Source organism: Mustela lutreola, chromosome 4 (genome assembly GCF_030435805.1).
Source record: "Mustela lutreola isolate mMusLut2 chromosome 4, mMusLut2.pri, whole genome shotgun sequence".
Taxonomy (NCBI): domain Eukaryota; kingdom Metazoa; phylum Chordata; class Mammalia; order Carnivora; family Mustelidae; genus Mustela; species Mustela lutreola.
In genome coordinates this window covers 26604968-26618781 of record NC_081293.1, presented here as the reverse complement: position 1 = coordinate 26618781, position 13814 = coordinate 26604968, and the positions used below count along the sequence as shown (strand labels likewise).

General features: G+C 40.9%; 1 protein-coding gene across 3 annotated transcripts in view; it reads right to left on the bottom strand.

The window, feature by feature from the left end:
* ARMH3 (armadillo like helical domain containing 3) overlaps positions 1-13814 on the bottom strand; it is a 186325-nt gene that overhangs the window by 116805 nt on the left and 55706 nt on the right. For all 3 annotated transcript variants that reach the window (XM_059169113.1, XM_059169114.1, XM_059169112.1), the window contains exon 20: positions 9827-9915. In XM_059169113.1, coding sequence (XP_059025096.1) covers positions 9827-9915 — 89 coding nt within the window. The remainder of the gene's footprint in view (positions 1-9826; positions 9916-13814) is intronic.

Here is a 13814-nt window from a genome sequence, read left to right as displayed (position 1 = left end):
TGTGTTGCCATGTAGAAGAGTAGAATGAATAATGGATATGGGAACTTCTCCAGGACTAAAACCTGTCCCCCACACTGAGGTAAACCAGGTGCAGAGAAGAACAAGCCAACTACAGGAAGACACAATTAAGTGGTAGCTCAGATGCCTGCCTCAGAGGAGCAAAGAGGAGGATTAATTATAAAACCAAGTGAATGACATTTAAATAATATTAAAAACAGGAAGGAGACAGAGAGCCTTTAGCAGAGCACAAATAAATTGTCTCCAAGAATCAGTTCAGAAAGAGCTATTATTTTAACAGTTTTAACATACTATAAAGAAAAAGAGAAAGAAAGCAAAGACAAGACTCAACCAGGCCCTATGTTGTGGCCTGGCACAGAGCTGGGAGGAAATGCTGGAGATCCAAATCAAAATGCGCTCATTTGGGGAAATAGATAATTTCACAGTGACTGATAGAAGAGAAATATTAGGATCTCACTTGCTTAGAAGAAAGGCAGAGAAACTCCAAGGACAGGCTAGAAATAGCACTAGTATAACAAGCCAATGCCTCCCAAACCCCAGAGGCACTATAACTCTAGCCAATTCCAGCATCTCTGGACAAAACCGCCAATTACCCAGGGACACTGCCAACAATCAGCAGGCTCCCTGTCAATCAGCAAAGTGGTGCAGGAAGGACTTAGAAGCCAACATGTACCAGTAGAATAAACACAAAATACACCAGGTGGCCTCTCAGAATATAGGTATCTGTCTGGCTGCAAACCCAAGCCCCTCACTTAAAGAGGCCAATGAATGAAACAAGAAAATGAAATGGTTTTGGTTGTGTGCTATAAGCCCTCCAGGTGAACACAGGAGAAAAGGATTCTGGGAAGACAAGCAGAGTAGAAAGCCAACAGGTATCTCTCTCCCTACCCAGAAAATCACTGCAGTGATGGAATCTGTCTGATGTTAACTATTTTGAGTGGATCTTGTGTTGTTTTTTTTTTTTTTTTTGATGTTAACTATTTTGGAATTCTGAAGTATGGTAAAGGTTTTCAGTTTCCAAGGGAAGACTTTGATGGTAAACTTTGGGTAATTTCAGTCAATTTCAGCACTTAGCAAAGTAGCAACAAGGCATTCCCCAACCCACCTGCCCAGCCATGTTGCCGGGCAAGAGCATGCACACAGCTTGTAGGAGGTAGGGTGGGCAAAAAAGGAGTCTATCCCCTAAATACTGGAGATCTGTGCTTGGAGAGCTGATTCCTGCTTCTGATTACAGAGATGTAGACAAAGAAGCAAGCTGCCAGTATTGCTGCACCTCCTCTCACTGAGGCAAACCCATCCCCACCCACGTCAGTTACATCCATGAGATTTAAAAGGGCCACGTATACGGTGCCTTCAGCTCAAGTCACGATCTCAGAGTCCTGGGATCAAGCCCCACAGCGGGCTTCCTGCTCAGTGGGGAGTCTGCTTCTGCCCTGTCTTGTGCCTGTGCTCTCTCTCTCAAATATATCAATAAAATCTTTAAAAAAATAAATAAATGAAGGGCCAAGTGCCCTTTTTCTCCACCTTCATTTTTTTGTATGTTTCTTTGCAGAAACAAAGCCAGACATTTAAGACTAGAACATTCAAAACAACTGCATAGGGGCACCACTGTGGCTCAGTCAGTTAAGCATCTGACTCTTGATCTCAGCTCAGGTCTTGATCTCAGGGTCATGAGTTCAAGCCCCGTGTTGGGGGTCCTTTAAAAAAAAAAATTAATTGCATATACAGGGAAATCTAGAAAGTAACTGCACATGCCCAAGAAAAGGCTCAGAAGAGCGCAAAGAAGACATTAAGTTTACACTCATGCTGAACATGGGCAGAGATAGCCTACAACAACAACAACAACAACAACAAAACAATAATTAAAGATATTAACCAAGGGACGCCTGGGTGGTTAAGTTGGTTAAGCAGCTGCCTTCAGCTCAGGTCATGATCCCAGCGTCATGGGATCGAGTCCCACAAAGGGGTCCTTGCTCCGCAGGGAGCCTGCTTCTCCCTCTGACTCTGCCTGCCACTCTGTCTGCCTGTGCTCGCTCACGCTGGCTCTCTCTCTGACAAATAAATAAATAAAATCTTTAAAAAAAAAAATTAACCAAAAAAAAAGCAAACTCTGAGGAAGAGTGAACTGATTTCTTGAACCTGAGAATATTATATTAAGTGAAATAAGCCGGTCGCAAAAAGACAAACACTGTATGATTTCACTCACTTGGGGTGCTTAGTGTAGTCAAAATCATAAAGACAGAAAGTGGAATACTGCTTGCCAAAGGCTGGCAAAGGGAGGAATGGGGAGTTCTTGTCTGGTAGGTATAGAGTTTTTGTTTTACAAGATGAAAGGAATTATGGGGAGAGATGGTGGGGACGGCTGCACAACAATGCGGTAAACATTTGATACCACTGAACCACACACCTAAAAACAGTTAAGATGGTAAGTATTATGTATATTTTAACACACACACACACACACACACACACACACACACACGTATCAACAGACTGCACTGCCTAAGGGCTCCACACCCCTCTAGATGAACTGGAAAAAAGAACAAATTCTTATTTTAAATGGAAGTTAGGTTCTGTGTTACATTTTCCTTGCTGTTGAAGTACATCTGCTTAAAAGGGAAAATAAGGTTCTCAACTATCTCCAATTCCCCGTTTACTTGGGGACACTGCAATTCTCACAGTTACCACCCACCCTCTTCTTTATCATGAAAATGTGCCCTTATGTGAAAGTTCCCATATGGAACTCAGACTCTTGGAAATGCAGGACCCCATACACCTTGCTCCTGTGCAGCTGCCTGTAAGCATGCTCAGAAGCCAGTGCCTTCCAGGGTCCTATACCACCTGCTTATTTTTTCCAATACTGCCCAGCTGAGAGAGAGCTAAAATCATTACCCTTTAAGAAATCAAACTGTCAGTGAGACCACATCTCAGTAGAGGCATGTGACGTAGAATCAAGAACTTTACTTCCTGCCAAAATGTGAGAAAAACAGTAACAGACCTGTCCTGCTCACTGGAGATGCAGGGAACAATGATATCTCATGAAACCAAGTATGCTCCTTTAGAACTAGTACAGGCAGAGCATCAAAAGCACAGCTACTCCTTCCTCTGTCTCTTTTGGTTGACAAGATGCTAATAGGCCTATGAGAGTTGACATTTCTCTGGAAAGGAAGTGACTTCATGTGCAGAGAAAAGAACAGAGATTTCTCACTCTTTTCAGGGGCTTTTTGGTGGGAATCTTTTTCTCCTTCTAACAGGCTAAACCTGTTAGAAATTCTTATCTTTTGCTCCTGCCAAGTTTTTGAGGGGATGAAAGAAAGAGTCAAAATAGTATAAATTTTAGACTTAGCCAAATGTGGTGATTTGAAGGAAAAGAGAGTCTTCTGGCATCCTTTTTCAGTCCTAGGGCTTTCTACACTGCTGTACAAAATGATGGAAACAGAAAAATGCCTTCTAATGACCCTGTATTAAAACATTCTGAGAGAAATTGATCATACACAGAAGAAAGAGACCTCCATCTTTTTGCACATAGAAGCTAGAGCAGTCTTAATTAGGCACATCAAGCCTAGAATACATCTTGTAACATATTCCCCTACATCAGAGAAAATTTGGGGGAAAGAGGAAGAACAATTTAAAAAGCAATTTTAAAAACAAAATAGCAACAGCAGCTGCCAAAATTCCTCTCCCCATCTACTCTAGCTGTTTATTGCTTTGTCCTTCCTTCCTCCCCATACCTTCTCCAAAACTAAAAGAAGCAATATTGTAGAGTTATATAAGATCTCACCATTGGAGGAAGCTGGGTGAAGGGTGCGAGAACTTGCTGTACTATTTTTGCAACTTCCTGTGAGTCTATAATTATATCAAAATTGAAAGTTCAAAAAAGAAACTAAACAAACAAACAAAGCTGACAATTAAAAGTTCAAAGGATAGTTTCCCGAAACCAGGAGGGGCCACCAAGCTGTCAAAGCTATACTTACTTATACAAGAACACACAGGTCCATCTATGGCTAAGGTCAGACCTTCTCTTGAAAATTTTCAGCCCTATGTGACAACACCTACAATATAACAAGCTTCCAACAAAAGCCTCACTCCCAGTCTCAAGGTACACCTAACCATGAAGTCACAGACTTCTGCTAGTGATGAGAAAGCCAGCTGGATCCACAAAGCTGTGACACTCTCTGGGTTTTCCATTTTTCCCAGTAGGTTATCTAAAAGGTCAGGCCATGTACAATTTCTCTCTTTTTCACAAAGCTGTGAATGCTTTGGATGCTATTTAGCACAGTGAAGCTGAACAGATTGTTTTGGGGGCTTTGGGGGCCTTTCTTCCTGCAGGGAAGCAAATGTGGCCTAGTGATCTGCGTCTGAGCATAGAAGTCAGGAACTCTAAGTTCTAATCATGACTCTGTTTAGTATCTGGTTCCATGATCCTTAGCAAGGCACTTACCCTCCTATACCTCCACTCCCTTCCCCAACAAATGGTGATAAAAATAATGACATATCACCCAGGGATGTGGCAAAGTGAGAGGGTAAGAAGGACGGTGATCCATAGATAAATGTCGAATACAAAATGTCAGTATAAATCTGCCTTTAAATCGACCCATGTTTTCAGACTGTGGAAAGCTACACTATTTAAATGCAGGCTGCCTCCCCAGTGCCCCTACTGCCTGCAGTGGAAAGAAGTAAAATAAGCTGACTCCATGAAGCTCTGTTCAGGTCTTTTCCTCTCTAACAACTACATGCTTCTCTCTAAACATTCTGCTCATTCTTTGGTTAATGGCTTGGAAACCATCAAAGTTTCCATTTTTACTTAGTTAAAAGCAATCCATGTATCTGTAGATAAGGAAGAAACAGACAAAGGAAAGAGAAATCACCCACCACTCCCTTTCATATCAACAATTCAAATAGGGGCGACGGGGTAGCTCAGTGGGTTAAGCATCTGACTTTGTCTTGGGGTCCTGATCTCTCAAATAAGTAAATAAAATCTTCAAAAATTTTTTCAAATAAAAAGGGGATAAAGTCTGCTCTACAGAAACATGACAACAAACATCCTACTGGATTCTATTATTATTACTGTTGTTGTTATTATTGTTATCATTGTTGCTGTTACTGTTGTGAGACCCAAACACAACACTGTGCTGCTGACTCATTACTAATAGAAATTCTACATGTCCACTTATTCATTTATTCATTCAAATGTTTTCTGAGACCCTGTTATAAGCCAAGTAGTGTGCTGAGGATAAAGTGATGATAAAAACATGGGCTCGGGGCGCCTGGGTGGCTCAGTGGGTTAAAGCCTCTGCCTTCAGCTCAGGTCATGATCTCGGGATCCTGGGATCGAGCCCCACATCGGGCTCTCTGCTCTGCAGGGAGCCTGCTTCCCCTCTCTATTTCAGCCTGCCTCTCTGACTACTTGTGCTCTCTGTCGAATAAATAAATAAAATTAAAAAAAAAAAAAAAAACAAAAAAACATGGGCTCTGCGCTACAGAAGTTTTTTAAGAAGAAAGAAAGATATTTAAATAAATCATTATACAGACTTATGCACACATTGCAAAACAGTACAATATGCTAAAATAGAAACCTGAAGTGCCATAGGAAGACACAGGAAATAAAATATAGTGACCAACATGCTCTTTATCCCCAAGAAGTTCAGAGAGGAGGTTGGGAAGCTAAAATTCCTAGGAGGAATACAGTATGATCAGTAAATAAAGAGAAAATATTAACACAGATAATAAGATACTCTGTGAAAAGAGAAGCAATTGGGAGGCCATGGAACCTAAAATTAAGACAGGGATTTTTAAAAAATGTTTATTTATCCATTTATTTATTTTTAAAGACTTTATGTATTTGACAGAGTGAGAGACAGTGAGAGAGGGAACACATGCAGGGGAGTGCCAGAGGGAGAAGCAGGCTCCGCTCAGAGCAGAGAGCCAGATTCAGGGCTCAATCCTAGGACTCTGGGATCATGACCTGAGCTGATGGCAGACGTTCAATGACTAAGCCACCCGCTCAATGACTAAGCCACCCAGTGCCCCAAGACAGGGATTCTTTTTTTTTTTTTTTTTTTTTTTTTAAAGATTTTATTTATTTATTTGACAGAGAGAAATCACAAGTAGGCAGAGAGGCAGGCAGAGAGAGAGAGGAGGAAGCAGGCTCCCCGCTGAGCAGAGAGCCTGATGCGGGACTCGATCCCAGGACCCTGAGATCATGACCTGAGCCGAAGGCAGCGGCTTAACCCACTGAGCCACCCAGGCGCCCAAGACAGGGATTCTTAACACAGGATCATGGATGGCTTCAGAGGGTCCGTGAACTCTCTGAAATTATATGCAAAATATGTATATGCAAATGGACATTTTTCTGGACACAAAGATCTTATCTTTCATTATATTCTCAAAGGTAAAGACCTATTTTCTAGTATCTTAGCCTAAACCCCAGTTTTCTATCTCTATAGAGGATAGTTTTAAGACCTAATCTTTTATCCAAAATAGGAGATCTAGGTAGCCTAGAGGTCAGAGAAGAGCTTTTGAACTTTCCATAACTTAGTGAAAAATAGTGATTGCTAAAAAGAGGGCAATGACAGAGACAGGCCTTTCTTTTCCTACCCTCGTTAGAGTTAGCCTAAATATATTTCCCCACATACTCAGATACTATGGTGACGGGCATCATATAAATAGACAATGGCAGCAGGGAGAAGGTCAAGGCTTATATCTGTAAAATCAAGAGGCCAGGCAGGATTAAACCCCCAAATAATCCAGCTACCTTATTCTATGCGAATTTGGAAGAGGGCCTCTGGTTACCTTCCCATTAACAAGGAGTGACTGCAGTCAAACAGCACAGGAATAAAAATCACCATCTGAAGTGCAGTGATAACACACACCCACATTCCAAACAACAAAAGGCATTTGGGCCCTAGCCAATTGCTTCCTAGACACCCAACGGGCTTCTGTGTGCCCAATCTAACAACACATGCCTTACCAGTTTTATTTATAAATAAAATTCAATTAAAGTTCTCAGCACAGTATGGGGATCTATACACATAAGCATATTTACCATGGTGAGGTTCACACACCTCCAGCAAATCCTTAAGTCTAGAAGGCAAAGAAAGAGTAAAAACATGGGCTTACCAACATATGAGGGGTACTGCCAGCCAAGGAGTGGGAGGATCCATCATAACCACATTTATATTCACTGATTGCAATATTATACATTATTATGGGCTCTGATGCATCAGATGTAGTAGAGTATTTTGCAACGTTCCTTAACACCTGCTGCTCTGCATCTCACTGTGTATGAATACAGGGAGCCAGGGTTCCAGGAGGCTCACCCAGTCTACATAAGAAAAGGACCTAACCTCACTTGGCAGAGAACTCCAGTACAAATGCCTATGCCTCAGGAACAAGAAGTCACCCCAGCATCACTAATAATCATCATGTACATCTCCTCTCAGCCTATCAAGGCTTAGGATGCCAGTCAATCAGTCGTGAAATAGCACAAAATTACAAACAGAGCTGCACATGACAGAAAGTACTCCAAGACATAAAGTAAAGTGACTGAACAGGATAAAAATGGTCTCCTGCCTCACGATTTCCTAGCCAGAATAGGGAAATGCTAAGATCAAGAAAATATAAATACAGAGGACATTTTTAATCTCTTTAAAAGATAACTGACTCTTGGGATGCCTGGGTGGGTCAGTCTGTTAAGTGTCTGCCTTCAGCTCAGGTTATGATCCCAGGGTTCTGGTATAGAGTCCCACATCAGGTTCCTTGCTCAGTGGGGAGCCCGCCTCTACCTCCACCTACCACTCCCCCTGCTTGTACGCTCTCACTCTCTCTCTCAAATAAATAAAATCTTAAGAAAAAAAACAAAAAGATAACTAACACTTTAAACAAAAATGATGGCAAAAGGGGCACCTGGGTGGCTCAGTGGGTTAAAGCCTCTGCCTTCGGCTCAGGTCCTGGGATAGAGCCCACATCGGGCTCTCTGCTCTGCAGGGAGCCTGCTTCCCCCTCTCTCTCTGCCTGCCTCTCTGCCTACTTGCGATCTTGGTCTGTCCAATAAATAAATAAAATCGTTTTTTAAAAAATGATGGCAATGTATTTTGGGGCTTATAATGTATATGCCAGTAGGATATAAGACAACAATACCACAAAGGACAGGATACAAAGTGGAGGAAGGAAAGTAATGGAAAGCCCTGGGCCCCAGCAAGAAAGATGAGGGTAAATAGTAAAAGGCAATGTAACAGAACAATGAGGAAGAGGACCACACATGATGAGAATGGGAGAAAAGCCAGAGAGATCCCAGGAACCAGAGACAGGATGGCTAGGATAGAACAGGGAAAAAAAAAAAAAACAGAATACAAGAGAAAAATAAAACCCAAAGAGAATCAAAAGCAGGCAGAAAGAACTATTAGCACCAACTCGTTAGTACTACAATGGGTAACTTCATCCCAGTATAGACATAAACCATTTGTCCTTGTTTTAAGTCCTACAACTATACCAACATCCACAGATTTGTATTATTTTTGTATTTTCTCTTTAATCCTAAAATTTTAGATCCTAGCCATCATATAACTATTCATAGACAACCACAATAGTCCTATATATTAATAAGAATTGTTCCTACCTAGGAAACTCTAACTTTAGTCATTTCAAGCTCTTCTGATCTCTTTAGATCTTTAGATCTGATCATCTCAATCTCAAAGTCTCACACAAACCCACTCTTTTCTCCTAAAATACCAAAATGCGACTATTGTCACTTAGTGTTATTCTCCTGTTCACTCTTCGCCACCATAGGCAGTAACTGCAAAGAACTTGCTAATCCATTAATTAAAGATCTCTATTTCCCATTATAGAGGACTAAATTTAGAAAGCCAAATTGGGTTGGGAGGAAACCATGTGTCACAACAAGTGAGATGAATTCCATGGAAGGGGGTGGGGTTACTGGCCTGTTTCTTACAAAGCCTCTGACACTAACACACCCTCCTCTACTGAGAATACACACAAGCTCTTCCATGGGTGGAGCAACCATTCATCACTGTAATCATCTGAAGAAGACTTGATTGTACCATCAGGTCACAAAAGCCACAGGACCTATCAGCAAGCAAAGGCCTCAGGGAGCATGTCTCCTCGGCTTTCCTGAAACCTCCAATTTAGTTACACAAAAGAAAGGGGTGGCAAGCCAGCATTAATTGTACCCTTAGAGAAGAGCCACTTCCCGCCCGCAGGGGTAGCTGTGACTTTGCTGGGCGACCAAATGGATACAAAGACAAAAGTAAACACTGTAATTTGCTGTTTTTGTCTCTGGCACAGGGGGAGTGGTACAATTGACACTGTCTGTAAACAGTAATAATGCCAGATGTAACACAAAGAACAGGATTTCCCCCCCATCTCTCCACCCCCTCCCCACCCCCTCTCCCTATGACATTCCTCCTGAGATTACTCATCTTGAGGAAACACACAGAAGCCTCCCTATAGTCCATATGCTGCTACCACATGGAACTGAGGGAGAATCCAAGTTTGTACTGACTCCTCCTACCTCTTATTCAAAGCAAGAATCATTAGAGCTCAGGATATATTCAATTGTTTCTACCAGCTGACAAAAAAATACAGGGAGTAGAAATTTAGGAGGAAGTATGGACTACGATACTCGACATGCTTACATCTGGATAAGAACAAGGCTGAAATGACAAAAAGTATAAAGGAAAATAGAAGCATCCAAACAAACTAAAAAGTTTTTAAAAATTTCATCTGTGCCTAGGCCTAGGGGCTCATAAGAAATATAGGAAAAGAAAATTAATTCAAAAAAGAAAGTTACCTGACCATAGCTCCCGCCAGGTATAATGCAGGCGTACTCTACACTTCTTCTGGTAGCAAAGCAGTTTATGCACTACCTGAATGCAGCGTCTGTAACAGAGAAAAACCGGGATAAGCCTAAAAGTATGCTGAAACTCACCACAGATACCCTTTTCTTTACGAAGGCAGCTTTGCTAAGGCCACTAAAGATGCTGGAGATGAATTTGTACACAAGTAAAAGAAAGAAACTCCACCTTGCTGTGCATAAACTGTCCCCCCCCAACACACACACACACACACACACACACAGACAATGCTTGTGCTCATTTCCTTTATCACTAGGAAAAGGGGGCTATAATTGCATATAGGTCAGCAGCCGATCAGGTATTACAGATACCATTTCCTTGAGTATCTTTCCTTTGAGAAAAGCATACATTAGTGGACCTGAGTTAAGACTACTCCATTCAATGTTGCGCACATAGGCTATAAAAATATAAAATTAAAGACCATGACCTGAGTTAAAATCAAGATTCATACGCTTAGCCTACTGAACCACACAGGTACTCTTCTTCAGAGCTACTGAAATTTATTTTTAATTTAAATTAATTTTTAAATTAAATTTTGGTTTAGGGGCGCCTGAGTGGCTCGGTCAGTTAAGCATCTGCCTTCGGCTCAGGTCATGATCCCAGAGTCCTGGGATCAAGCCCTGCAGCGGGCTCCCTGCTCAGTGGGGAGCCTGCTTCTCCCCTGCCTACCATTCCCCTGCCTGTGCTTGTTCTCTGTCTCTCTGTCTCTCTCTCTCCCCCTCAATCTCTCTGTGTCAAATAAATAAATGAAATCTTTTAAAAAATTCTTTATTTAATTCATAATTAACTTAAATTTTATTTACATTAAAGTTAAATTAGGATGCTTGGGTGGCTCAGCCAGTTTAGCGTTAAGCCTTTTGGCTCTGGTCATGATCCCAGGGTACTGGGATCAAATTCCACATCAGGCTCCCTGCTCAGTGGGGAGGCTGCTTCTCCCTCTATTCCTCCCCCTGGCCTCTGTGTTATCTTTCTCTTATGCTCTCTTTCTCTCAAATAAATAAATAAAATCTTTGAAAAAAAGGAATTAAATTAAAAATTCACTTTTCAGCACTCTTCAGTTGCACTAGCCATATATCAAATGCTCAACAACCACATGTGGTTAGTGGCTACCATATCAGACAGCACAACACAGAACTTTTCTATCATCACAAAAACTTCTACTAGGTGGTACAATTCTAGATCACTGGAATATTCAACATTACTCACATCACATTAACATATTTGGGAGAGTATTTCTAAATCAGCATTTAATAGGCTGAGATGAAAGACTTTTCAAACATTATAAACCTAACAAAAAATATTTTTTCATCTATGATTGGGAGAGGGTTTTGAAAGCGTAAAAAGCCATGGAGGATAGTACAAAGTAGAATACAGCTGAAATTTACTTCCTAAAAATGAGTATCTTGTGTGTTTTTTTAAGAATGATTACACTAAAACCAAATCATATGGGAAATTACATTTGTAGGAAAGAACACAAAAGCATTACTATGCTTAACGTATATGTTTATACAAATCGATAAGAAAAAATAACATCTCTAATAAGGAAGATGAGCAAAAGAAATAGCCAACAAATCCCCCACCCCACCAAAGGGAGTAAATATGGAAAGTTAACACCTTTCTACAGTATTCAACTTCACTTTAAATAGGCATATTAAAAGACTGTTTTTATGTATCAAATTAATACAGATATTAATGTTGACAAAGGTACAATGAAACAGCCACTTATACCTTGTCAAGGAAAGTATAATTGGTACATGGCCCCTTTAGGAGGCAATCTGGCAATCTCTATCAATAGCCTTAATAACGTTTATACCCTTTGACTCACAAAAACCACTCCGGAGAATTCAGCTTTACCCAGAATACAAAAACTAAATGCTTTAAGCAAAAAGATGTTCATCATAACGTCATTTGTAATAAAAGAAAACTGAAAACAACTGTGGAAATAACATCCAATGCTGAGAGAACAGTAAGTAAATCATCACACATACAGCTGTTCTCCCTTATCTGTGGGGGATACATTCCAGTACACCCAGTGGATGCCTCAAACTGTCAACAGTATCAAACCCTCTATGTTCTGTTTTTCTCCTATACATACATACCCATGATAAAGTTTAATTTATAAATTAGACACAGTAAGAGATTAACAATAACCAATAATACAATAGAGAAATTATAACAATATACTATAGTAAAAGGTACATGAATGTGGTTTCTCTCTCAAAGCATCTTATTGTACTGTACTCACCCTTCTTATGATAATATGAGATGATAAAATGTCTATGTGGTGAGATGAAGTAAGCTGAATGATGTAGGCATTGTGATCTAGCATTAGGCTACTACTGACCCATGGTATACAGGAGGAGGATCATCTGCTTCCAAACCACAGAAAATGAAACGACTGAGAAGGGGAGACTACTGTATGTTATGTACTAAATTATGTCCCTTCAAAATTCATATGTTGAAACCCTAACCCTAATGTAACTAATGTGACTGTATTTAGCTATAAGGCCTTTAAGAAAGTCCTTAAAGGGGCGCCTGGCTGGCATAGTCAGAGGAGTGTGCAACTCTTGATCTTGGGGTCGTGAGTTCAAGTCCCAAATGGGGTGCAGAGATTAAATAAAAAAATTTTTTTTAAAAAGTCATTAAAGTTAAATAAGGTCAAAAGGGCAGAGCCCGAATCTCATAGGGCTGGCTTCTTCTTAAGAAAAGGAAGAGATCCCAAGAGTGCTTGCTCCCACACAGAGACAAAAGGCCATACATATGAGGATACCTCGAAAAGGTGGTCATCTGTATACCCTGGAGAGGCCTCTGGGGAAACCAAAGGTGCTGGCACCTTGATTTTGGACTTCTAGCCTCTAGAACTATGAGAAGATAAATTTCCATTGTCAAGCCACCCAATCTGTGGTTGTTATCACAGTCCAAGCAGACTAAAACATGGATATATAATGTAAAACCCCATTAAGCTCTTTTTATTTTTTAAGGCTTATTTATTTTAGAGTGAGAGAAGCAGGGAGTGCACTGTAGGGGTGAGCCGGGGGGGGGGGGCAGTGCGGAGAAGGAGAGAGAGGGAAGCACACTCCATGCTGAGCAGGGAGCCTAACAGGATGCTGAGCCATGTCCTGAGCCAAAACAAAAGCTGGATGCATGACTAAATGAGCCACCTAGGCAGGGCCCCATGGAGCATTTAAAAAGAATATCCATTAAGAATTTTTCATAATACAGGGCGCCAGGGTGGCTCAGTTGGTTAGACAACTGCCTTCGGCTCAGGTCATGATCCCAGGGTCCTGGAATCGAGCCCCGCATCGGGGGTCCTGGGATCGAGCCCCCACATCAGGCTCCCTGCTCAGTGTGGAGCCTGCTTCTCCCTCTCCCTCTGCTGCTCTACCTGCTTGTGCTCTCACTTTCTCTGTCAAATAAATAAATAAAATCTTTTTTTTTAAAAGGAATTTTTCACAACAGAAGATATTTATGTTACAATGGAAATTGAAAAAACAGCATGCAAATTGTATGATAATGGTCTCAACCATATTCAAGCACCAAAAAAAGATTTAATTTTGACATTCATTTGGACGGTAGGATTATAGGTAAATTCTATTCTTTCTCTTTTTCTGTTTTCGCCAAATCTTCTACAACTCAATTTTAATAGCTAAGAAATCCACCATTTAAAACAAATTCATCTTTAAATTTTAACATCGGGGGCGCCTGGGTGGCTCAGTGGGTTAAAGCCTCTGCCTTCAGCTCCGGTCATGGTTTCAGGGTCCTGGGATCGAGCCCTGCATTGGGCTCTCTGCTCAGCAGGGAGCCTGCTTCCTCCTCTCTTTCTGCCTGTGTCTCTGTCTACTTGTGATCTCTGTCAAATAAATAAATAAAATCTTTATAAAAAATAAAAATAAAAAAAATAAAAATTTTAACATCCTTAGGGCA